The sequence below is a fragment of the Drosophila navojoa genome, chromosome 2, assembly GCF_054131105.1.
Source record: "Drosophila navojoa isolate 15081-1374.11 chromosome 2, UAZ_NAV_1.0, whole genome shotgun sequence".
Lineage (NCBI taxonomy): Eukaryota > Metazoa > Arthropoda > Insecta > Diptera > Drosophilidae > Drosophila > Drosophila navojoa.
In genome coordinates this window covers 21,484,594-21,512,592 of record NC_142890.1, presented here as the reverse complement: position 1 = coordinate 21,512,592, position 27,999 = coordinate 21,484,594, and the positions used below count along the sequence as shown (strand labels likewise).

The window sequence follows — 27,999 nt, the reverse complement described above, 5'->3', positions numbered from 1 at the left end:
GGTGGAGCATTTCAATGACGGCATTAGCATATTGTCGATTGGCACGTCCGCTAACAGCCAGGAGGCAAATGTCGCATGTCGCATGTCGCATGTCGCATGTCGCATGTTGTGTGTTGCATGTTGCAAGTTGCTTGCCAAATGATGCGACTGAGTGGCAGCTGTGGCTGCTGTGGCTGCCACTGTTGCTGGCCAATTCGATGGCATTTAATGAGTTTTATGCTGGCGCGACGTGTTAATGTTATGTCCTGCCAAAGAGGTCCTTCTGCCTAATATGCATAAAACGAAGAGCTTTTAAGGAAAAACCCAAAGTGTGAGCATGTGTCTGTGTGTGTGCTGATAGAGTGGAGTGATAGCGATTTGGGCATTTGTTGGCATTCGAAAAGAATTTCTATGCCCATTTCTGTGCCGAGTGCTTGCTACTTCGTGCGTGGTACGTGCTTGAACTACCAAACTCTAGATTTTCAGATTTCATAAATTAGGCAAAGAGGAACCCACAAAAAAAAATGTATACAAAATAACAACAGCAAAAAATGGCTGTAGAAAAATGCCACACTGCGCACTGAGGCATGCGTCAAGGGGCCAACGCCGCCGACGCTGCTGGGTCACATTTCCAAGTGCAGTCGAGTGAAAATTGAAAAGCCTAAAGTCGAGTCTGTCGGCTCCGTCCGCTCTGTCTGCTGTCTGCTGGCTCATGTGTTTGAGTTATGGTGCGCATGCGTGCAGCGGCACGGCCAAAGTACCTTAAGTACTTCAAGTCGACTCCGTGCGGGTCTCTCGACTGCGCTGCTGCACAGTGGAACAATAGATTGGCCTCAGCGAGAGAGTAGGTAATGGCATTTCAAACTTATCGCTCTTAAGGTCAAGCTGACTGCAGCTGAGCTAGGATTACGCCAGGGCTGGTCCAAGTGCGACTGCTCTTCAAAAGTGATGAGTAATCCATGTGATAGTGGAAAGAGCAACATATTATGTGTAGATGAAGTAGCTCGAAACTGATTAAAGTAAGATTTATGAAGCTACGATAAATAAATACTAAAAGAGACGCATTCAGTATTTCTTTTAGTTATCTAGTATCTGCTATAGAAATATTATAATATTGTTTAGTTGTATCAAGTGAGCGACAGAGGGAGACTCTATAAAAGGTAATAGATCTATGCGAAGTTAGTTTTAATTAAATTTAAAAATTGAATTAAATGTAGTTTGCTTATAAATAGGATGACAGTTCGCCTTTCTTGTCAAATATATTATCCAAATGAATTCCCGATATTGAAGAACTCACTTGTTTACATAAATAACATATTAGGCCAGTCGATTGGCTAGTTAATATATGCCCAAGTAAGTTGTATTAAGCCGCCTTTGCAGCACTTTGGCAAGCAACTTTAAGCCTATGTCAACAACTTTCACAGGCATTGCCCTTAGAAGGCAGCTGAGTGGCTTGCCTTAGCGTTGGCAGGACAAATGAAAGACTCACTCAAGAGTGTCCGCACATCCTTTCACTTGTCACGCCGGGTTGTGCAACGCCCATGAGCTCGGAGTGCAACGAGCATCCCGAGCAAACACCTCACACACTCCAGTCGAGTGCGACCTGATAGAGATGGAAATGGATGGGCACAATGTAAACAGGAAACGGGATGCAGGCCTCGGGCTACGGAACACGTTTCTAGTGCACACTTCCATGCAAAAGTAAACATTTTTCAAATGAGTGTGTAATTTTCCAATGCAAACAGCAACAGCGGCCCAAGCCTGTTGGCAAAAGGACTACAAAAGGAGGAAATGAAAATGGGAGCAAGCTGCCAACATGACAGGCCGCATCTGAAATGCACCATAAAACATGGAAAATGCCTGTGCGACACATTTCAGTGGTTCGTTGTCCAGTTGAAGTTTACTAAATAATACATGTGTTTTGAGAATGTGCTGGCATATGGAAGACAAGTATGGGCATAGTGTAGAGAGGGAATTATATGGCCGGCCAATAAGTAGACTATACATAGAAATTTTATATGGCTATTGTTAAGGTATATCAATAATATAAATAAACAAGTAAGAAAGCTCTAGTCGAGACTGTTCGACTACGAGATCCCCTGAACCCCACAAGGAACTGATATTTCAAAAATAATTAGCACACACACACGCATACAAACAAACACACGCACACACATACACATACAAACAAACACACGCACACACACATACGCGCACATATACAGGCGATTACGCTTGGGTTGCGCTGCAGTGTGGCAATAATAGGAGAACTTATTTGTTGAATAATTTAATTTCTAGACGTACGATCGTAATGAAACTTTCAGAACGTAATCATGATGTTTAAATGTATGTGTATACCGAAGCACAAGTCTCTAGTATTTGATATACGACTTTTACAAAGATGAGGGTGGAGGGGTGGATTGTAAAATTGTATAAAATTCATTTTAGTATACATTTTAAATTTGGAGACTCTAGCTTGAAAGATGTAGGAGATATAATTTTTAAACTGATCTTCGATAAGGTTTTTTATCGATAAAAAAGTATCGGAATGAGTTATCGTTTTTTAGTGATAAACTCGATATGCGCGTGATAATTACGGACATTTTAAAAAAAAGTTGAAGTCTCTAGCTCTTATATCTTCTGAAATCGACGCGTTCATACATACGGACGGACGGACGGACGGACAGACGGACGGACGGACGGACGGACGGACAGACAGACGGACAGGGCTAAATCAACTCAGCTTGTCGCCCTGATCAAGAATATATATACTTTGTGGGGTCTGCCACGCCTCCTTCTGCCTGTTACATACTTTTAACAAAATCATTATACCCTGATTTCCCATTTTCAATGGGTTCAGGGTATAAACATACAAGTTGTAAGAATATATGAATAAAACTTATGTATATACGCACAGAATATAGCAAGCCTTATTAGTATCTGAATTATCTTCGCAATAACTTCTGATTATTAAATTAAAATTATTAATTAATTAATATTATATTAAAATAGCAAAAATCTTTCTGTTGAATGAATATAAACTGGAATTTAAAGAAGCTTCTACAATTTCTATTTTCTATATATTTATATACAAAAATAAAAATATTTAATTCAAGCAATATGCTAATCAAAATAAAGTTTGCCCATTCTCTGATCTGATAAAAAATAAATAAAAAGTTGTTTAAGAATTTACTTGTTATGGCAAATCAATGTGCACAAGTTTATCTGGATTGCGATTGACATTTCATTTAATCACAGTAATAATAAATAAAATTTAATGGACTTAAACGATTTGCATACAGCAGACATTTAATTACAGATTGAGTGAGAGAGAGCGGGGGAGAGAAGGCGATAAGACTTGTTGCTGAAGCAAAGTGGCTGCGATTATTAGAGAAACCCACATATGCGATTATCTTTATGGCACTCGATCAATAATAATAATTATAATAATAATAATCGTGAACTGAAGAATGTTAAGAAAAATATGGCGTTTGCATTTGCAATAGCTGCAAACTATGTGGCAACGACTGCAGTGCCATTAAATGCCCACACATCGATTGAAGCTCAATTTGCATGTTTGCAGTGTCACTTGGGCAAAATAAATAATTGATATCGCTCGGTGCAAATACTTGGCCAGATAGTAAAATGAGCCATAGACCCTGCCGTTCAACAGCTATCATTATGTGATTAGATAGACAGAGAGCGAGAGAGAGAGAGAGAGAGAGAGATGCAGACAGAGAGTGTGAGAGGTGAACTTGTCGACGCATCAATGATTCCTTGTGTACCGAGGTCTACATAACATGTTCGTTCGCAATTAAGTGCCAGGTTACATAAAAGTTGCCATCCATTCGACTGGAAAATGAAAAACTGCTATATACATAGAGTCAACAGAATAATAGAGTGTGTGGGCTTAACTATGAACAGTTTGAGTACAGTGTACTCTATATGAAGCCCTAGCAGAGCTGTCAGGTTGGTCGGGCTGGTCATTTGGTCTGTTCGAAAATTGTTTTTGCCTATTATGGCCCCTAATGGAGCACATGTCCAAGCGTTGGCTTGCCACTTAGGGCCCGGCCAATTAGGCGCTGTTCGAATGAAGATTTCATACTCACGAATGTGCCCCAGGGGCAAGCGATTTATTTAAATGGAACGTTTAACTCACCTGCAAAACAGAAGAAACAGAAGCAAAATTAAATAATTACATTATTAAGGCAAAATATTTATACTAATAATAATAATAAACAGCAAAAAAAATTCAACAATTTATAAATAAAATATGCCAAAGAATGCGGTCGCGGCACCAGGCATACGAAATTGTAATTAATTCATTAAAAAAGGGGGAATTCTGAAATATGCACTAATTGGCAAAGAGTGAATGCCCTTACTAAGCATATTAAGTAATTTGTTAAATAATATTATTTAGTTGGATATCTCAATTCATTCATATGAATCTATGCATGAAAACAAAAGAGAGGAAAAGTCGCACAAGCATTATTTATTTAGTAAATTGTTCCATTAGGGCAAAAATAGAGTTGAGAAAACTTTAAAATACATATGAATTCTTAGTTTCATATTTTCATTAGGCATTGTTATTAAATTCCATATTAAATATAAATAAATAGAAATTTTAATCATTCTATATATTTGTATATATGTAGTATGTAATTTAATAATAATATTTAATTTGATATTCTACATATTGCAAGCTTAAGCCTGCATACCCTCTGGAAGTGTATGACAACAATGCCTCGCCAAAACGATTCAGTATTTATTCGTGTTTATATTTTCAACTCAAAATTCAGCTGGAGCACGTTGTTGAATGTCAGCTTTTTTTTTTTTCTTTTTTTTTTTCAGTTTTTGAAAATCATTGTTAAGGCTCTGTAGTTTGTCCGCCTTTTGCTGATGAATCATAAACAGCTTTGGCTTTCAATCATTGTATTCAAATGCTGCTCTACAAGGGGTTCGGCCCGCAATCGGAGTCTCATATGTAAAATCAAGAATTCACAAGAGTCTCAATTAGTATGCGAATAAGAGCGAAATAAATAAGGCAACATACATACAAAATTTCGATTCGCAGAATTAGCGCATTGAATCTTCTCTTCTCAGACATTTGGCTCTAAATTACGCAAAAGGTCTGTTCTGCTCGATGACTGGCTAATGTTTTATTCAGAGTCTCTTTTATTTGCATATAAAATTGCTTGTTGGCTGCTTTCCAGTTGGGTTCCCCTAAAAACTTTCACGTGCGAGAGCGAAAGGTTGAGAACTTCAACCTCAAAGCTCAATCAATATTGGTTTAAAATTCAATATTATGTGCATAGAACTGACATAAAATGCACTCAAAACCTAAACGTAGCTAAAGAGCTCGAGAGCCGCCAGAGCAAAACACGATTAACTTTGACATTTCAGTGGAAAAGTGTGTCATAAAAGTTGATCGCAGGCGGCGAACAGCCCACGCACACACATACAAACTGAATTTATTAAACAACTTTGGAGGTGTGAATAACGAGATTTCCCAATGATGCGATGGAAAGACAATGTGCCCTAATTGACGTGATGTGTGAGGCAAATAAAGAAACAACTTTTATCAAATTGGAGTATTACAAACGATTAAACTGCTGTTGAAAGAAAACAATCACAACAATCAAGAGAGATCTAGCAAAAAATGTTCAGATTGGAGATACGCTCAAGAAAAGTTGAAGCGAACACTGTCTACTCGTGATTAAAAATCTTTATGGATATTATATAAAAAGGAATATGTAAAAAAAATATATATAAAAAACATTTATAATGCTTAATGAAATAAATTTAAAATTGTATTTATAGATGTTTACTTTAATGTATAAATTCCTAATTTAATATTATAAATTTGTATATATTTCTATATAGGCATACAGTTATAGTATATCATTGACACAAGTCTTAAACTTTCTTAGAATATAAGTTAATTAATATTAATTGTGTAACAATATTTAAGCTTGCTTCACCAGACTTTTCCCGTTTCAAAACTTTCACTGCCTCAATATGATTTTTTACTTTAAAGCAACTTACGACAATATCAAATACCAAAAGGTTCAATTAAGTCATATTTTTGTAATACAATACTAACTGGAAATGAAGTTGAGCAATCAAATTTATTTCCACTGAGTAAACAAGTCAGTAAACACAATAGCAGTCATATGTCGTCTGCCAATATCTCCGTTTTTTGCTGGACAGTGAAACTAGCACCGACTTCGTTTTCAATAAATAAATACGAAAATAAATGTAATCAAAGCACGCGTATAAATTTATAATTAAAAAGAAAAACGCGACTACAAAGAATGAAATTTGAGTAAAGTAAAAAAAAACAAGTAAGAAAGCTCTAGTCGAGACTGCTCGACTACGAGATCCCCTGAACCCCACAAGGAACTGATATTTCAATAATAATTAGCACACCCACACGCACACACGCATACAAACAAACACACGCACACACATACACATACAAACAAACACACGCACACACACATACGCGCACATATACAGGCGATTGCGCTTGGGTTGCGCTGCAGTGTGGCAATAATAGGAGAACTTATTTGTTGAATAATTTAATTTCTAGACGTACGATCGTAATGAAACTTTCAGAACGTAATCATGATGTTTAAATGTATGTGTATACCGAAGCACAAGTCTCTAGTATTTGATATACGACTTTTACAAAGATGAGGGTGAGGGGGTGGATTTAAGGGTGAGGGGTAAATTTTAACAAAAACCGAAATTGTATAAAATTCATCTTAGTATACATTTTAAATTTGGAGACTTTAGCTTGAAAGATGTAGGAGATATAATTTTTAAACGGATCTTCGATAAGGTTTTTTATCGATAAAAAAGTATCGGAATGAGTTATCGTTTTTTAGTGATAAACTCGATATGCGCGTGATAATTACGGACATTTTAAAAAAAAGTTGAAGTCTCTAGCTCTTATATCTTCTGAAATCGACGCGTTCATACATACGGACGGACGGACGGACGGACGGACGGACAGACAGACGGACAGGGCTAAATCAACTCAGTTCTTCGCCCTGATCAAGAATGTATATACTTTGTGGGGTCTGCCACGCCTCCTTCTGCCTGTTACATACTTTTAACAAAACCATTATACCCTGATTTCCCATTTTCAATGGGTTCAGGGTATAAAAATAAAACAAAATAAAATAAATAAGCAAACGAAAACAAAGAAAATATTGAATAAAAACTTTGAATCATGCCGAGCTCTGAAAGTCATTAAATGAATGCAAATGAACAAGAAGTGAGTAGTTAAGGCCGAGGAGGACAATGTGCCAGGTGCTGCCAGGTGTGTGAGTGTCATAAAAAAAGAGGCAAGAACTCTGGAATGCTCAGATGGTTCTGCTTGATTTGATGCGAACTGAAGGCATTACAAATTGATATGAGAGTTTTGTGAATTGTTATGCAAATATTTGTGGACGTAAGGCAGCAAACCTGTTTCTGCATCAGATGAATCAATTGTCTGGAATTTGTGAGTTTATTAACTGGGTGCAGCATGCCTATGCACACATACATGCGTGCGTATTTGTGTGTGCTGTGTATCTTAAAGATACACATGACTTCGACTCATTTCCTAATCAATTGCATACGAAAAATGCCATCGTTGTTGTGGTTGTTGTTGTTGCTAACTAAAAACTTTATGTTTATGTGCCTGCTGTGCTAGTAACTCGGTTTGTCTTTGGCTTGCGTTTTGTCGGCGATTTCGTAAGCAAACGAGTCTTGCATTTCGGCAGCTCAGGAGTCGCACAAAAATTCCAAGCCATACGTCGACCACATTCTTCTTGACCAGCAGCAACATGAAGAGGGCCTTAGAAACTGCATTTAAGCGAATATTGAATACGCTACCTCAAGAAGAACTTAATATTTGCATGTCAGCCATAAAATTTATGTAGTCAAGGTTAGCTTGATTAAGATTGATTGCCTGATGCTTGGCCCGATGACTAAACTGACCTAACTTGCTCGCTAGAAAATTGCATATTCCACATGCTTACATATATACTCAGATAATACCCTCTGTTAGCCAATTACCTGTAATAATCAGGTGCAAGCACATGCATCTTACGCTGTTTCGTATCTTGTATCTTGTAAACTAAAGTATGGAGCAGCAATTGAAAACTGGCTCACAGGAGTACAGCTCACAGTTTACAGCTTATAGCTAACAGCTAACAGCTCACAATTTACAATTTACAGCTCAGTGCAACTCAATTTGGTTCAGTTGAGTCTCGCTTTTGTTTTTACCGTTTAGCAAGGCCCAGTTTCTACTTGAGTTTCAGTTTCAGTTGCGTTTCCAGTTCGAGTTAATCAAGATTGTCGCTTTAGATTTCGATTTCCATTTCAAAATGTTAATAAATCGCTGTTAATAAGCTCGTTTCAGTACTTATTGTGTGAATATTGTGAATGGCGGCGGAGTTGTTAAAGTGCCTCTTAGGCCTGAGAAGTGGCACAAGTCAAACGACATTTTTCCTCAGCAACATGTTTGAAGGTGAAATCTTATGTATATCAATTGTATATTGTCTATTTGTAATCCAGTTTCGTAGAGTTATTTATAGGCTTATTCTAATCGAATTTTGGTAACGATATTCTATTGTTATTTATAGTAATACTATATTTTATGGCTAGCACATGTAAAAAGACTAACAAATTAAAATATATTTATGTTCTGTTTTACTATTTTTATATTTAGGTAATATATACTTATATTTGAAACGTAAATAAATTGTTTTATTTATATTATATGTTTATTATTTAATATACTTCTTTAATTTTAAATATTAAATAAATTCTATATTTGGTATATATAATATATATTTGAATTATTTATATATAATATATATTTTTTATAAATATATTTTCTTTTTGTTTCTCTTAGCTCAACTCTCATGCTATAAACGAATATTTGAAATTATGTTTTTTCATGTCGAATTGTGATTCATATCGAAAAGCTAATCAAACTTTATTGTTTGCTTTGCTATTCTCTTTGCAACTCCGTTAACAATGAAACAGTTAATTGCTCGCAAAACAAGGGGAAATTGAAGAAAGCAATTTATGGTCACGTGACGAACTAACTCAGTAGCTAAATTAACAATTTTACAGTTCAATCGGGGCGCTGGCAAAGGCTTTCAATGCATGCCAAACAATTATGAAGATTATATCATGGCAACCAGCTGGGGTCGAGCGCCCTTTCATGGCCAAGCCCAATCAGCATGGCCTGACTGAAGCCAGGCATAGGGCTTAGTTCATATTGGGTTTGGGGCTTCTATTGTTTGATCGTTGCAGTTGCATTTGCAACACGGCCCCTTAGATAACTTTCGAATTCGAGAGGCGAGCCAGCTGCAGAATACTGGTGTTAAATTACCAATATAAATCAATGTGCTCTGTGTCTAATCGCACTCGTGCGCCCCGCACAATGGCCACAGACACCCGCATCTCAAAAAGAACTCAAAAGCCACTCAAACGGCAGCCAGCCAGAGAGGGGAGAGTCTCCAAAGAGCAGCTGGAGCAAAGGGCGAGCCGCCAGTGAGTGGAGCCTGGGGCCGGTTTTTAGAAGATCGCCTATACCCTGGAAAACCAGTTGAACAACTTGACTTGATTCTTAAGACTTTTTCTTTCTTTCAAAGTGAGTTGGTTTCTCTTCTATTTATTTTTTCTCTTCTTCTTCTTTTTTATTTTTGTCGCTCTCTCAAATCTTTTATCTTTGAGTGCAACTCAACTGGGCTCCAGCTTAAGAGAGGGCTCAGCATTGTTTTATTTTATTTGTATTTATTTTTTTTTTTTTTTTGTAGGGCGACATTAAAACACACAATTCGTGTTTGTGTGTTATATTTGTGTGGCTGTAACTGCTCCTCGAGCGGATCGAACCTTCTTTTATGGCTTGTAGCATGTGAAACCAGTTTCTTTATGTGTAGAGATTCTTTATGGGGGAACTCTGCGCTTGTGTTTGCCTTAAATTGTTGCTTTATCTCGGTTTCTTTCATTGGCATTTCGTGTTGTTGTTGTTGTTGTTGTCGGCCAGAACTGCTCTTCCAGAAATCGGTTTAAAGGATTTGTGTTGCGCATTTGTGCGCATAAATTGCAGCTTAAGGTGCTTCAAAATGTCTTCATAAATATGGCAAAAATATATAGAGCCCTAACAATGACATAGACATAATAGATTGTATGATCTAGTCAGAGGTAAAGCATTAATTATTTAAGGAATTATTGAATTTAATATATACTACTACATACTAGTGCTATATTAAATTCCATATATTTTAGTATAAAAAATTAAATTCTATAAAAATGTTTTTAAATTTTGTATAACATACCTAAAAAATCATTTTTATATGTGCTAGTCTCTTTATTATTATATTTTAAAAACGTTCAAATTGTTTTTTTTTTTTTTTTTATTCATTATGACTTTTTATTGGTTAAGTATTATGCTTAATTGAATTTCTAAAACAAATTATTTAATACTATATTTTTTTATGCTTTACAAACTTTATTTTATATTCTTTGTTTGTTTTGTTTTTTGTTTCATAGTAGCTAAATCGCCTCATCATTATTTTATTTTCGAATATTTCCACAATACCCATAAAATATTCCGAAGCAGCCATAAAAACGCCTTGGAATGTGCTGATGAGCAGAGAATTTATAGCCATTATATTATTAGCCATATGAATTATTTAAAATGTGACATAAACATAAATCTTGTTGTTGTAGTTGTTGTTATTCTTGTAGATTTTTTATCGATCAAGTGGCGCTCGCGATAAAAAGTGAATGCCAGCTTAAGCATGCAGAGCCAAGTTTGGTTTGTCCAGCAATGTCAAGTTTCTCTAGCTAAAAAGTGTTGTCAGTGGAGCTCTGACTCTGAGTACTGGACAAACCAGATTTTTAGGAAGCTGTATTTATGTAAGCAATTGTCTAGCAGTTAAGAATCTCTGTTTTCGAATATTGTGTAAACGAGAACTTCAACCATGACTCAAAGACCATTTCAATTTGTCGAGGCGCTCATTAGTAATTGATTTTGATTTCAAACTATTCTAAAAACTTTCCCTTTATATAATATTACATAGATTAAATAACTGAATCTGTATTGTTCCCTTGTGGAGCAACAGTAGTAGAAGTAACAAAGGCAACTCTCGAAAATATCTTATCAAAAGTTTATATCTCACATATTTCTCAGCACATCTCTTGTTTTTTTATACTCTTATAAATATTTATGTTTTCAAATTCACTTTTGCAGCTGCTTCATTAGCATTAGCCAAAGACTTTTCTTTATTGAATATCAATAAACCAAAAGATCTCAACTGATTATTATTAGCCATATATTTTACGGATACGTCAACGCCAGAGAGTTTCACTTTCAAAAGTTTATGAATTTTATTGGCACAAGTTGTTGTTGCCACTGGACACAGCCAAGCTTTTGTGCATATTTTGCACGGATTGTGGGTCAGGGCAGGAGAGGGGCTGGCGGGCGGATTTCAACTACTGTGGCAGTGGCAGGTCCATGTAATTCCCGAGTCGTAACGCCAGAAAGCTTTTTTTTAATGACACTCCAGCTGCACATGCGCCTAGTTGCAATGACTTTTTATATAATTTGTGTGGTTATTTTTGCGCTTTTTTGCGCATTTTTTTGCTTTGCATGTGCTGGGCATATTTCTTAAATTATACACTTTATGTTAATTGGCTGCGCTCCAAAGTGGTTGGTTTTCTTTTTTATGGGTTTTCGTGCTTGTTTACGATGTTATCAGTGAAATTGTGATTGATGCCTGTGGAAAGCCTGATTGAGAGGGGCAGACAGACAGCGAGAGGAGACAGAAAGACGGAGGTCTGCACTTGGAAAGGTTATCAAGGCTTTGGCATCGTATTCGTATTTACTTTGGCTTTGATAGCTGCGATATCGAAGCTGGCGCCCAATCAAATCTTGGGGCTGTGCCATTTGTCGAAACAAACTCAACAATTTGTCGCATTAAATTCAATTAGTGTTTTTCATGTGGTTTCTTTTAGTTGTTGTTGTTGTTATTGTTGTTGTCTTCATGTGGCTTTCGTGGCTGTTGGCCAACCTTTATGGATTTGAGCAGTTACCATAAAAGAGGTTTTTGTTGCCTGTGCTTTTTGTGTCTCCCATTGAAGTTTCACTTAAATGCAAACAGCTGCAAAATGCAACTTGACATTTTTGTCATGCAACGCGTGTCGCTGTTGGTATTTGTCTTCTTCCTCTTCTGGCATATTTATTTCCAAATAAGCACCGCGCAATCCTCAGCATTCAATCAAGAGGTGAGAGTCTTGCAATACAAATGAAATCGTTGATATTCCCCAAGATGTATCATACTCTGGGATAAACTATCATTCATTAATATATTAAGTCTGTTCTCAACTATCATTAAGTAATTAAACGCGCTTCTTTTTCGCGCTTTTAATATTAGCTTATAATTTAATAATAAGCAACTTAAATATGAAACCATCAAAGTAGACGGACAAAAAACCAAATAAACCTGGAACTGTCTTTTTCCATTTACAAAATTGATTCAATTAAAGTTGCAAAATTTGTGAATAAATTTTATATGAATAATATTAAATAAAAAATCGTTTTTACAGCTGTTAAGTATTTTACACTACAAATAAATATGGAAAATCGAAAAACTAAATTTTCTCTATGAAAATATAAATTAATTGCAATGTAATAAAATTTTACGAAGAATACTAAAATATTAAAAACCAAGTTTTGATAAATATGTATGCATACAAATGCTATAAAAAATTAAATATAATAATTATAATTATCAAAATATTTATTGAACTTTGATTTCATAAAATTTTAATATTTTAATATTTATATAAATATTCTATTTAAGTAAGCAATATTTATGATATTTTTATCAATATTAAAATCATGCTCATAAATATTGTTATATTTTAATTAAATTCCTAATAAAATGTATTTCTCCTTAACAAAACCTGAATTATTAACCAAGGAACAAATCGATCCTTAACCAAATCATTTGCCTGCATTTGGCCCCAATTATTGTGGAGTTCATCAGATTCAATTTGGCTGTTTCAACTTTCTTTCGAGTTGCCAATCGACACTCTCTTTATGCCAATAATTATCGTATTTACCTGTTGCAACAATGATTCATGTCGATAATGATTGTTTGGCAGAACGTGCTGATTGCCCGTTGCCGTTCCGACGATATCCATGCCGAAAATGTTGTGTGTGTGTGTGTGTGAGTGTATGTGTGTGGTTGTTGTTGACTTGGGTTGTATTAACTTTTTCTTTTGTGTGTGTGTGTGTGTGTGTTGCTTAGTGTGGCAACAACATGTTGCACAAACTAAATGCAGGCGTTGCGCATGCGCCGTTCAATTTTCACAAAATCAAAAAATGCACAACAATTTCCCAATAACTTGGCAATTATATGTGTATGCGTGTGTGTGTGTGTCATAAAACTTTTGTTTTATTAGTTAAGCAATTCTCTTGTTTTCTTTTGCTGTTGTTTAATATTAATTATGCACATTTCTTTGCTTTATGAACTTTTGCATAAATTTGCTTGCACTTCAATGGGCCAATGGGTGGGACGGAGGGGCGGACGGTTGGCAGGTCGCTAGACACGCGCGCGACAAACAATTTGGACACACACACACAGAGAGCACTGCCAACAATTGCTAACGGGGCACGTTCGGCAATCGCGCAGTGCGTGCGAGCGAGATGGCAGACGAGAGTCGCGCGAGTCGCTGTTAGGCTGGAAAAGTACAGGCGCCGTCGCAATGCAGCGAAAAATCAAAGCGCACTATGACGACGACGACGGCGAACAACACAAAAAAATATATATTAAACGAAACACGGGCGGCTAACAGCGACAGCAGCGAAATTCATCCGTTAATCGCGTCCATTCGCCAGCAAACGTTGTCGACTTTTGAAATGGACGCCGAGCGCTCAAGAAAGCAAAAGCCGCCGTCGCCGAACGTCGTACGTGGAAAACGTAAAATGTGCTCAAAAATGCCCAACACACACACACACACATATGCATGGGCGCAGGTAAGCAGCGCGCACTCACACACACACACATGCACGCTCAGGCACACAGACACATGTGTCAGGTAGACGACAAACAAAACTTGTTGCTGGCAACATGCGCGCGATGCTGGCAAAAATGTTGCCAAGCAACTTTTTGAAACATGGGCCAAGCGGAGACCCGGTTTGGCGGCCGTCACTATATGCACACACACACACATACACGTGTATGTCCTCACATATACAATTATCTATGTATGCTGCTGCCTTTGTAGAGTTTGGCGCTGAGCGAGGCAAAGCAAAAGCCACAGCAACGGCAGCCAAATGGGCAGCACTGGCAACAAGTTTTGATTTTGATTTAAAATGCTGTTGTTGTTGTTGTTGTGGCTTTGCACTCCTGGCAGCAGGAGTTAGTTGAAGGAGTGTTTGCTGCGGTTGCCTCTCTGTGGCGTGCTCAAGTTTGCAATCAAAGATAAAAGAAAAACTTGCCAGCATAAGCAGTGTGAATTGGTATTTATAGGAATGTGGCTCCCTTTGTGCTGCTGCTGTTGCTGCTGCTGCTGTTGTGCATTTGCAATGAGCAACTGCAACTGCAACAGCAACATGCATATGCACCGGGTTGCCATAGCAATGCCTTGCCATGAGTCAGTGTGCCTGGTCAAGTGGTCGTGGCTCGCAAGGGCGTCAAATGCTCAACGTTCGCGTCACACAACCTATCGGAATTGCATTTGCTATGTGCCAGCGACAATACTTTAGATACCGTAAGTGCACGAGATAGCCGCATAGTTTCACTCACAATTAACGATAGCTCAGCTCATTTGATGTTGCTCCAGAAAAATTTACCCTGAGCCAGTTGTGAGAAATGTGGAATAAATATGTATTTTAGTGTGACGTTCTAGAGGTTTAATATTAATATTTTCATTTAATTGGGAACTCTACATTAATAAATATGTATTTTAGTTTGGAGTTCTAGAACTTTAATATTAATATTTTAATTTAATTAAGAGCTCTACATTAAATTTGAAACCTTAACATGTTTAAAGGCGAATCTAGAGTATAGACTATATTTTTATTACATATTAACTTTTATATTTTGGCAGAGATTACGGTGAAATAAGCAAAATAAAAATGAAATGAATAGCAAATAAATAAAATATATTTATTTTTGATATAGCAAATCGGATATATAAATAAGAAGATATATTCAAAAGCCAGTTGAAGTTATATTTATATTTATAATATAGTGCAGTCGAGTCGAGAATCGCAGTAAATCAAAAAATTCCATTCCTTTGAAGGGAATTTCTAAAAAAAAAAAAAATAAACAAAATGTATTCCCATGCCATTACGATTACGATTTACGGGATTCTACTGTATATCGCATTTTAAGAAAGAGTGATTCTATAGAGATCAAAATCAACAAAATGATTATACAAAATATTTTCAAAGTCAATTTTGTTTTTTAATAAATATGTATTAATTTCTATAAATAAAAAACAACAATTCGAAATATTTCCCTTATTCAATCCATTTATTTATTATTTCCAGAAAGAGCATTTCTATAGTTCAACAACTCAGCAAGGCAGCAACAATTTCCCAGCTTTTCGACTCAACAAACTATTTAGACGCAAGCACGCAGACTTGGCCTAGCCCAACAATGCGCCTGGCTCATTGTTGTTAAGACATTTGAAATGCTCTACGCGATTGCCTGCAGCGTGATTGGACAGAAGAGGCAGCCAAAGTCAGAACTCAAAACATTTAATCAACTTTTCCATTGACTCAATGGTGGCCAATGTTCGTAGCCTTAACTCAGGCTGTTTACCGAGCCAAGCAATTGATTTGGCTTCTACATTTCGTCCATTAACTGGCGGAATTTTCAATTAAAACCTGAGCTGCTATCTAAGACTTGAATCTTGGTAATCTAAAAGTGGACTCTTAAGCAGTCAAACTTAATTATATATATATAGCATCTATATTATGCTAAGAGCTTTATATACGAGCCATGCCAAATGCTTTGTCAAACCTAATGCACTTTTTCTGTACGGAGCAACAATTGTTTTATCTACTTTTTATGATTGCCAACAACAACAACAACAGCAGCAACAACAACTACAAAAATGAGCACGTGCAACATTTCAAACTGGCGGCAATTCGTTTTTGACACAATTATTGCCCAAATGGGCGGTGGGCAGGGGATTTACGATATGACAGAGTCGGAGCCAGCTGCCTAATGGTCATTAGACCACAAGTTTCTTGGGCCTTTGGGCTGCATGGGTAATTCGATTTATACACGAACATTGCCTAGCATTTAGCTTTGAGGGGGCGCAATTATGGGCCACGCCTCTTTCATATACCCTAACAGTGAGTTGCTTTAATAAAAAGAGAGAGAGAGAACTAAAAGTTGAAATTCCTTAAATTACTAACTTTACTAATTTAATTAATTTTGTTTTAATATAATTTTTCATTTTGAAATTTTAATAGTTGTTTTTTCTTTCTAACATTAAAAGATTTATTTATTTGTATATTTTTTAAATTCTTAATTTTAATTTTATATTAAATCCCTCAGTTTTAAAATTGATTTCAGCTGTTAAGCATTTGCCTGAAATTTCTGAACTTCTTCACAATCTTTCCCATCTGCACAGTTCTGTCTCTGCTGGCATCCAATATAAAATTCCAATTATGTGTTACTCTGTATGTTATTTCGTTGATTGATCCAAAAAAATAAAACATGAATTCTTGAAATGCAGTCGCAACGAGCAGCAAGCCACAAGACCTCAAAAAGAAGTACATTTTGTATCTGGGAACATAAAAAGCGCTGCAGATTTTTCGTTGGCACGTGACTGCGTGCAAGTACAACAAAATATGGCAAACTAGGCAGAAGAAATAAGTCACATTTGCTGTGCTTGACTAGAGTATACCCTGTATTCATTCAAATAAGAATATATCCTTTCGATTTGGAATATTGGAATAAAAGTTAAAATTCAGAAATCTGTTTCTTGTTTTATATTTTTTTCTTCTTCAAGATTTTCCATTTGAAATCTCTTATCTACTTAGCAAATGAAAGGAAATCGACTGTGGTATCAATGCTGTTAAGAACTTTATAAAGGCAACTACAGCACCCACTTCATGCCACTATAATACCCATTAGCACTGCCTACAGGGTATTAGAAACGCAGTGCAATTCAGCTAACAAGCTTTTTCTCCCGCCAGCCCTCCAGCTCGTCCGCACCGCCAAATGGCGTAACACATGCCGGCGCGGAGTCGCCCTGCGTGTTTATTCAATTTACGACCAACTGCAGCGAAGAGGTGTTCGTTCGCTCACTCCTGCCCAGCGTCTCGGCCGCCTCTGAGCTCAACTGCATTGCGAGTTTTGCATAGAACAGGGAAAACTGTCGTTGTCTGCCCACACGGCTGTGCCGCACAGTTTTCCACCGAAGTCAAGCCCCACTGGCCAGGCCGGGGTTCTGCATGCTGCCAAGAAATTCATTTCACATGTTGGCTTAAATTCCAATACATTGCTCGTATTCCAAGAGCTTACAGGGCGAGCTGCGGGCGCGCACCCTCTAGCCTCTAGCCTCTAGTCTCTGGCCTCAGCGATTGCTGAATTGAATGAGTTAGCAAGTTTCCTTCATTCGTTTTTCATTTATTTGATTTCGAGTTGATTCGAGCATAACTCTAAATGGAATTCTGCGCAACGGAAGTTGAGTCATTTGGCACAGTGGTCCTAGACCGCTCGAAGCACAGTTGAATTTAGTTGTAGGCCTAAGCAACAGGTAAAGTCGGTAAATGTCGTTGCCTTCTCTCTATATAGTAGATTTTATTTTAAATTTAGGATCAAGCTAATTCAGTCCAAGTATAATTCTTGCATAACAATAATTGAATGATTAAACTATTAATAATTATTTTATTATGATTATTTTTATAATATTTATTATCATTTATTGAATGACATTTCCTAAATTAATTTTTTTTTTTAATATTTTTTCGTATATAAAAAAAAAACAATATTCGTATATATGATTTCATGATGATGATATTTAGATTATTAAATTATTTATATTATTATTTTTTTAAATTGTTTTATATTTATTTATTATATCCATAATTAATATTTTTTAAATATTTTTTCGTATTTAAAAAAAATACAATATTCGTATTTATGATTTCATGATGATGATATTTAAATTATTAAATTATTATTATTTTTTTATTTTGTTTTATTTTTATTTATTATTTGCATAATTTATTATTTGTATTCATACTTTATTTTTATTTTAATTTTTAATATTAATGACGCGATAATTATAAAAAATTAATTGCAAATCATAAATTGCACGATTATTTTTAATAACAAAAAATGCAATATCATTACGTAGAAACGTATATCTGCTTAAGGCAGGACAAGCTATACGTCAAGAAAAAAAAACAATTAGGGAAACCAATCTCTCAACCTCAAAAGCTGAAATTACTCTTCAATTTAGAGAAACAGAAGCGCATAAATTCAGCCCGCAGCGAGCTGAAAAAAATGGCGTAAAATAAGGCTAAAAATTGTATTTCTGATTTGCTAATGATGCTACGAGTTGGACGAGAGAAAAAAAGAGCAGAATAAGAATGGATAAAAGAGTTGAAGTGAATAAATGAAACTGCGGCCGGAACGAACGGCTGCATAAATAAATAAGTCGAAAAAGGGCTGATTTTTGGAGCTGATGGAGCGCTGACCGCAGCGGAGGGCCATGAATGTTGCCTCAAAGCAACCACAGCAAACAGCGCTGCAGCTAGGCTCAAGGAGTTCACCTGGCAGCAGTTGTGCTGGGTTGTGTGTGTGTGTGCCTGCCTTAAATTAGCAGCTACTGTCTGGCCTGTGGTCTGTGTTCTTTTCCATTTCGTCAAGAGCCGCTGGCAACATTTGGAACATCATTAATTTTAATTTTTGCGCAGACGCGCCCTGGGAGCTCAACCAGGAGAGAGAGCGCTGGCAAGGTGTTTAGGCTTCGCTGCGCTCTGGACAGCGGCCTGAGTGATGGGGCAGTAGTTGAATCGTGGCGAGTGTGTCAACATTTGAGTCGACACTCGAATCGCAATTAAGGTAAATGGAAATGCTGCAATGCTGGCAAGACATGACAAATTCCATTGCTCCATTTGATTGATCACTCGTGCTCATTCACTCACCTTTTTGAAGCGACGCCGCTGCTGCTGCTGCGTGGAGGAGTGCACTGAAGCCGTCTCGAGTTGGTTATCGGCGCTGGCATCGCGTTTGCCTAGCGCATGCAGCAAATCGTCCACGTTGCGTATAAAGGGTCTTTTACGTTCGCGTTCTGGCTCTGTGCCCTCTCCGCCAGCCCCACCCCCTCCGCTACCGCCTCCGCCCATGCAGCTGGCAATGCTTTTGCTGCCCAGACTGTTGCTGCGGGACCGGGAGCGGGAACGTGTGCGCTGCTTGCCCAGCCAGTACGCCTGATTGACCAGATTGATGTCAGCCGCGGCGGCCTGGCGAGCGCAACGCCGCATGGCCGCTGCCGGCGGCTCCTGCTCCGCTTCCAACGGCTGTTCGCTGGCCAAATACTCGCCTGCAATGTGCACCTTGGGAGTGCTCACCAATTGCAGGCCGGTGGCACCCAGCTGTTCTGGAAATTCGTGCAGTTCGAGTGGGAAACGCGGATCCATGGGCTGGCCGGGCTGGCGTGGATACATGTAGCCATCACGCATAAACATTCTGCTGGTCGTATAGACGCGATCATCAATCTGGTAGAGGCCATCGGCGCCCGGCCCGTTGCCGCCGCCGATGATGCCGTTCCTTACATACGCAGTGGGTCGGTGTCGCACGAGCGGATTATACAAGTTGGCTTTTGGTTGTATTGGTTTCGTTTTAAAGCTTCGGCGTCGCGTCGACGACTTCATTTCATTAGCTGCCCAAGTATTTGCAACGGATTTCTAAAACCAACTATGCACAAAAGTATGCAACGAAAATTAATGCCGAAGATATAAATTCCCATGCATTGGCTGAAGTAATTCACATTTACTGTTGCATACTTTTATGAGTACGAAACGAAATAACCTAACGTCATTTAAGGGAAATATAAATTACCCCTAGGGTATTTATAAAAATATTTCCTTGGAAATTATACATTTAAAAATATCCTATGAACTGTAAACACATATGGGTAATTTTAATTGGGTAATTTTAAGTTTTCCTTTTCTATTTGCACTGAAATGCTTGAAGGTATTTTTGAATTAACTTAAACGTTTGGGCAATTTACACATTAACAAAAAATTCCTTGAAATTCATTTCAAGTGGGCAATGAGGGAATTTGTTGAAAATATTTGGATTCCGGGCGCGCGAAATTCAAATGTATGCATATAAATTTAATTTATTATTTATTATTATTTCTTTTTTATTTTTCGCGTTACCCGGTGCAGCAAATATATTTGTTAGGCAATTAGTTAGTTTTAGCCGAGCGACGCGTTCCACAAGACGTTCACAACATTGCACGTTCGATTTTTCACTGAAATTGTTTGAATTTTATTGCAACGACTTTTTCTATTATTTGCTGGAAAGGTGCGCAGCTAATCCAATTAGCGAGTCGCTTGTCACAGACCTGAACCCGAGAACACTGTGCATGGTGCACAGTGCCTCGCCCCGAACGCCCCTTGGCTGAGGCAAGGCAATACCAAAGTATTGACACAGTTGCTAGCTATTTAGTAGTTGGTTCGACTCGTCTTCCTGAACACTGTCCATCGCTGGCGAAGCGTCATCGAAGCCAAGAGCTGACTGAAAGCCCGTCCAAATTCTATGCTAATCTGTCAACTTGAGTTGGCTAATTAAGCTAGATTTGCGAAATTATTGGCTTAGTGCCAGAGAACACACTCGTCGTGGCCCCAATTCAAAATTTAGCGATTAGATGACAAAATGTACGGACCACTAAAAAGAATTGAAAGACACGTAATTCGATTTGACGCCCCCCATTTGATATAAACACATCGAATTGAGTTCAGTTGAATTTTCAATTGTTGTTTTCACAGAGCCTTTTCAAGGTTGCCTATAGCAGAAGTCACTTGAGGAATTTCACATTCACTAATTTCCATGACACAGTTAAGTAAGCGTACATATATACATATGTACATATGTATGTCTATATTACTAAGCACACACTATTAAAGTCTTGCTAGTATTTTCTTAGTTTTCTTTTCTTTTGCTCTATTTTATGCAACCTTATCACCTTTTAAGTAACTTTGATTTTAGCTTTATACTTCCGTCCACGCTAGATAGAAATAGAATAGTCGCTCGATACGCCCCGACTAACAAACTTGTAATGAATGCCTGCATTTGAGAAGCAATCTACGGCCGAAGTTATTCCAATGGTCACTCATTTCAAAGATAAACCGAGAGATAACTTCCAGTCACAAAAGCCACACAAAATAATGAACCAAATGAATTGCGATAACAATTGGGATTTGTTTGTGTAAAGAACGTGAGCTTCTATAGAGTATATGTATATATTTTTTATACAGATACACCCCCTTTATAGCAGAGAATAAAGAGAGAGTAAGATAGGGCGACAATGGCTTTTCATTGGGCGCTGCTTGTAAATGCAATTCAGATATGCCTTACATATAATAAATCCCCAAGTCTTTGTAAGACTCGGTTTAACTTCAGTTTTTTATTGGATATCTTATGAATAGTAAGCATAAGATGTGTTTCTTTATCGCTTGCCTGCTTTATCTCTTAATGCCAATAAAGTTTTCAGCAAAAATTGTAATTTCCAATAAAATACAAATTGTTTAGCTGAGTTTTTTATTTTTCCTATATCTTCTCTTTTCCTCCTAAGTATTTTTTTCTTAAAGGATATCAGCTTAGTGAGTTGACTTTGTATATAGTATGAACATACTCAGAGACTGGATAATGAATCTTTTATATTCCAATGAATTTCTTCCAAATTTATATATTATAGAATATTATGATAACATTATATTAACACTTGTATCTCATGTCTTTTATGGAATATTAACTATATTTCTCATATCGAATTTATCCTAATTCAATCATAACTTCACTCATATGCAATTTGCACGTATTTGTAGAAACAGTGCGATGTTTATCCTAGAGCATACGATATTTCTATATTAATTAAAGTACAGAAATAAGGCATTCACATGGATGCGATCTATTTTCTAACTTATTTACAGCATACATACATATTATGTACATATACATATGCTTGTGTATCTAGAAATTTGATAAGAAATGGCTTCGTTTACTTACAAAAAACTCATCCTCGATGACCGGATCGGCGAGCATCTCAATGGCTTCGGTCATGGAGCGGCAGGTGCGATTCGTGTTCTTCTTCTTCTTGAGCTTGCGACCCAATGTGGCCGCATCGCTGAAGCGATGGAGCAGCTTGTCCCGCTTCCGCACCGCCAACGGACTGGCCGTGGAACTGGCATGGCACAGCAGGGACGAATAGCCACCGTTGGTGGAGGATATGGTGCCGGTGTTGGCATAGAAATTCTGCGGCTGGTACTGAGCCGGTGCAGTCAGCGTGCTGTTCGAGTCGATCTTCTGGATGAGATTGTACTCAGACTGCGGATACTTGCTGGCTATGATGCTGGACGCATGCGAGGAGTCTGTGGACTGCAGCGATGCCTTCGACGTTAGCTGGGGCTTGGGCGGCGGCGGCGGCGGTGGCTCCTTCATGAGCGCCACACGACGCGGTGCTGCACGCGGTATGGTGGCACAGTGGGTCGGCGAGTTGCCGCCGCCGCCGCCATAGCTAACCGCACGACGGCTGCGATCGTTCTCCTTCTCTCTGCAATGAGAAAACGAAAAGCATTTTGTTAGATTATGAACGAGAGTATTTCGTGAGGCTGAGCTGAGGACACGGCCCACCTAAAATGACGCCGCTGCATGGGCGGACTGAAGAAGCAGTTGGGCGCCAATGGCACAAAATAGCCCCACTGTGGTGCCGCCTCTGGCCCATCATGATAGATGCCCAGCTGCGGTGTCAGCTCCCTGGAGTGGCTGCCCGCGGCACGCAGAGCTGGCATCGAAACGCGCTGTGGTGCATAGCGTTTGTACCGCTGGTGGTTGTGGTAGTGGTGGTGCTGGTGCTGCTGCTGGTGCTTGCGATAGATGTGGTGCTCCAAGGAGGATGTGGTTGTGGCATCCGAATCCAGCGTGCAATCTGACTGCAAAACATTCTCGAGCGTGCCATCGCTCGACTCATCTCTGTCATCATCATTACTATTACCATTGCCATTACAATGGCCATTAGCAATGCCATTGTCATTTCCATTACCATTTCGATGCACCACATCATTATCATCCGGATCATCATCATCATCATCGCTGGAGCACTCCGGCACCGTATAGCAGGTATAATCGATCTGAGACATTCCTCTCAAATAGTTTACAATTTTTTTGGCACTTTTATCACACGTTTCGTCTCTCTCATCGGCAAACTTTTATTTTGTTATTGTCTTTCACAGATTTTTAATTAGTTCACGATTTTTTTTGCTTTTCCATTGGACTCGGATTGTTCTTGTTTCTTTGTATTTTCCGTGTTGCTACCTTTGACAAATGTTAAATGACAATTTCACGTTGTTTTCGTACACATGTACGTAATTACTCTACAAGCTTGTTCCGACACATTTCGTGCTCGACTGACTTTAAACTACTAAAAGAGAGAGCGAGAGAGAGGGAGACTGAGACTGGCCCACGCATTCATCATGTGTCATGCTTCTGCTCTACCCCTAAGCTCTTTCCCAGCTGCCACAGAGCTTCGCTCTATTCTATTCTAGTCTAGTCAAAAACTCTGTCCAGTGGGCGCAATTAAAAGTCGTTTTGTGCTCGAAAAGTTGCCTTAATGAGGTGCCGAACGGAAGCGCACAGCAATTGCCTAGCCTAGTTGAGATGTTTAACTGTCTGAGAAGGCTACAGGTAGCCAGCTCATAACTCCCCCTCCTCGAATGGGACGAGAAAATAACCTGCATTTACCAAATCAAAGTTCAACTTTAGCCAGACGACACTAATTGTTCGATGCAGAGATATATTTCGTAAAGTGCTGAGCAATTACAAGCGGACTTCATAAAGAGAGAGAATTATTTAAGGTAATTTTTATTGAAAATTCAAAGTAAACAATTTGATTTAATTTTTATTTTTAATTCTTATAAATTCGTAGAGTACTTTTTATTGAATTAGTGGACTCCTCTCCTCTCCTCTATCGTCTAACTTTATCGGAATGAAAATGAAGTGAATTTTATATATAAGAATCCCAATACTTAAGGTTATTCGACTTTGAGGTCAATTAGTTTCCATTATCTTCTATTCCCCCACAAAATATGATTTTGTTTTATAGCTTGGCTTAAGTCATTAATAGCAAGGATAATTCGATTAATATAAATAAATTGAGATAAATAATTTAGTTTCATATAAGTAACACAGATTATAATATAAATGTTCCATAATATGAAAAATCAAGAATCTGTTGATAGAGTCCTCAATTGGACTTATTATGGAATAAATTTCTTTTTTTGACAATTGAAATTCATTTGATTTCACATTCCAGGATCTTCAGAGTTCTTTGATTCGAAAACCTTTTAATTTTCTAAAGCAAAACTCGCACAAATCAAATGCATATTTCTATTTTTGGTCTTTAAGGCTTAAAGTTAAAGCTCCTGTTAAGCCCACAAACAACGTGCTAAATGGTAACTGGGAAATGCATTTGAACCGAGGCAGAGTTCATTAAGAATTTATAGGAAAGCAAAAGTGTCAACAGTGAAATCCATCAACAAAGCAATTAAGATGTCAAACGACAAAACGAGCCACACGAACCAAGCGCAGTCAGCCAGCTTCGTCTCCGGCTTTCAGCTCCGGGCTCGCCGCCGGATCGCCCTATCCACTTGGGAGTGAACGGACAGAGCACGGCCATCATCAACATTGCAAAGAGTTTTCCTTCTTTTTTTTTTTTCATAATAATGATGATGCAAAAAGCGCCGCCAGTGACAGCGAGCCACAGCGCCAGAACGCAGGCACTGGGTAAATGCAGTGACGGTGCGGCGTACTGGCATAGCGGCAGATGGTGTTGGCAGACAGGCGACATGGGAGACACGCAGCCAGCCGGATATGGCAAGATTACAAGGGATTGTTGTTGCTCTTGTTGCTGTTGTTGTTTTGTGTGTTTATGGTGATTTTATTGTCGCAATTATTTTAAAATTTGCGCAAATGAATAGAGCAGCATATTGGCAAATGGGCTTGATTAATGTAAAACTGTACATAAAGAAAAGGAATCACTAAAGACGGGAACAAGCGGAACAAGGGAAACAGTTGCAGGCCGGAAAAGAGTTGGAACCGCATTAATAATGCCATGAGAGTATTAAGTAATGCTTGAAAGGTACATTTCATAAGCGTGTATTGAATGCAATTAAATTTTGCCATTATAAACAATGAGTAATGAATAAAAGTGGAGCGTCAAAGGAAGAGCGTTAAGCGCATAAAGTGGAGAAATGTATGTAAACATCACGTATTGATAAACACTCAATCAAATTGTCATCAAAGTGAAGCGAAATAATCGATTCAATTGATAGGAAGAGCAGAAGAAGTTAATTAAATGAGAATCTATTACAGTTTTTCAGTATACTTTGCTGGATTGAATCTTGAGTGAATCGAATAAAAAGTCTTAGTCAAGTGATCGAATCTTTCTTCACCCTATACACTAAAAAATTAATGCTTATTTGACGGGGAAATCTTCTATATATATTTTCTTTGAAATTATTATTATGAACAATGTTCAGCTGGAAATCCAAAGAGCAGATTCTATGTTCCACATTTTGTATACTTATTTATATAGATGACGCAATTTTAAGGCTTTCATTCCATTACATAAAATGCAGTATTTAAATACATATATTATATATTTCCGCATTTTGCACATATCCATAGTTGAGGCAATTGAGCACCATATGAAATGCATTCATATTACATTACAACAAATCAGACTTCACACATATATTTATATAGATATTTCTCAAAGTATGTTCTCATGATTTTTGGTAAATCTAAGAATTGCCCACTAATTGTTTGATTGCATTTCATATACATATATATGCATAATCTATATGCTTGCTTTAATGTTCACTCATTTTTACACAAACTTGGCCAACAATTCGTCCATTCAAATCAAAAACCACAAAAATAGAGCAGCATAGAAGGCGCAGCGAATCTCGCGAACGATTCACGTTTTTCTCCGTTTTTTTTTTTCTTTACAGATTTTGTCCTATCGAGAGCAGCTCGACTAGAATAAATGCGCTGACCGCCGGCAATTTTGAAACTGAACAGCAAGAAATTTTGTGGCTGGGAAGAGCTGAAGAGCGGCGGCACACACCCCCGGAGGAGACGAGACGACATGCGCGACAGACTCATGCGACTCGCGAGGCGGCGCAGGGCGCGAGGTGGCCGATGCGCCTGAGAGAGAGAGCAAGCGGAAAAGAAAGAAGAAAAAAAAAGAAAAAACAATTGCCTAAACAAAAATAAGCAAACAAAAAAGAAAACAAAAACAACAACGAAATGTGGGCAACCAAATTGCAAATGGCATTTGAGACAATTTTACTGGATAACTAGGCGCATGAGTGTTTTTTAAATTTGTGTGTGTGAGTGTGCGTGTGTGAAATGTCATGCGAAATAAATGTCAAACGTTGCTCTCCCTTGCTCTCTCTGTATCTCTCGCTCACTCTCTGAGTTCTCTGCTCGTCTAGAAATTGCTCTTGTGACTCTTTAAAAATATGTTTGTTGCTTGCTTAAAAATAAACATACTGTCTGCTGCTCCAGGGAGAAGAAGAAGAGCAACCATTTCCACTTGTCACACATGCAGTCGCTCGCTCACTCACCACAATGTTGTTGTTGTTGTTTTTGTTGTTGTCTACGAATGTGTGCCATAGAGTGGCATGGTTTATTGACATCTGTTTGCCTGCAGCCACTTGGCAATTGGTGTGATTAATCAGAAGTGCAACCAACTGCCAAAGCCATTGAAGCGCCTCTCGGCTGCTGCTGCTGCTGCTGTTGCCGCCTGCTCTGCCTCATCCCTCTCCTCTGCCTCCACTGCGGTTGCATTATCAATTACACTTGTTAATTAACAGCTCGATGCAGCATGGCCATGGATTAGCCCGCATCTTCGATCCCACCTCCCAACACTATTCCACCCAGTGCAGGGTGACGATGTGCATTTGATAACAATTGCATGTCGGCAATGCCGGCGCACAATTGCAATTAAATCAGTTCTAAACGGGCGTTCACTGAAGCCAATTGCTGTTGCTGTTCGCTCTTCTCGTTCTTTATGCTCCAGCCATGCTGGCTGACTGGTTGTTGGGCGACCAACCGGAAGGCGTGGCGCTTATATGGGTTGCGAATACCATAAAAATTAATTGAAGCAATGGGAAGAGATCTTCCAGATTAAACCATGCGACGCTAGCTATGTGTGTCTGTCTGTGTGCACACGCTATACATATATAGGCAAGTGCCGTAGCCACAGTTGATAGGGTTTAAGAGAATAAGTACTTATGCTACAGTTGCGTGCAGACAATAATGCGATACCCTGGAATTGGCTTACTCAGTGATTGGCATTTTTATATTATATTATATTATATTATATTATATTATATTATATTATATTATATTATATTATATTATATTATATTATATTATATTTTATTTTATATTATATTATATTATATTATATTATATTATATTATATTATATTATATTATATTATATTATATTATATTATATTATATTATATTAATTTATTTATATATCTGTATTATATTATAATTTATCTTATTGATGTTATATTTTTTTTTCATTTATTATACAAAAAAATATTATTTATTATTTAATTAAATTTTTATGCAAATAAATAAATAAATTGTATTTTATTTTTAATTTGCATAAAAATTTTATTTTGCTTTAAAAAGTATCACGATTATAAAAATAAAAAAAATAAATTACA

At 37.7% G+C, this 27,999-nt stretch overlaps 1 protein-coding gene across 10 annotated transcripts in view; it reads right to left on the bottom strand.

Moving 5' to 3' along the window:
- The window catches only part of pyd (zonula occludens-like protein polychaetoid), a 112,780-nt gene that overhangs the window by 26,304 nt on the left and 58,477 nt on the right, over positions 1-27,999 (bottom strand). For 3 of the 10 annotated variants that reach the window (XM_089256409.1, XM_089256411.1, XM_089256418.1), the window contains exon 3: positions 22,263-22,806. In XM_089256409.1, the coding sequence (XP_089112535.1) occupies positions 22,263-22,806 (544 nt within the window). Of the gene's footprint in view, positions 1-13,113; positions 13,914-19,171; positions 19,979-20,410; positions 20,519-22,262; positions 22,807-22,886; positions 23,509-27,999 lie in introns of those variants that run through there. The other 7 variants (XM_089256419.1, XM_089256410.1, XM_089256422.1 and 4 more) reach the window with 7 other exon arrangements.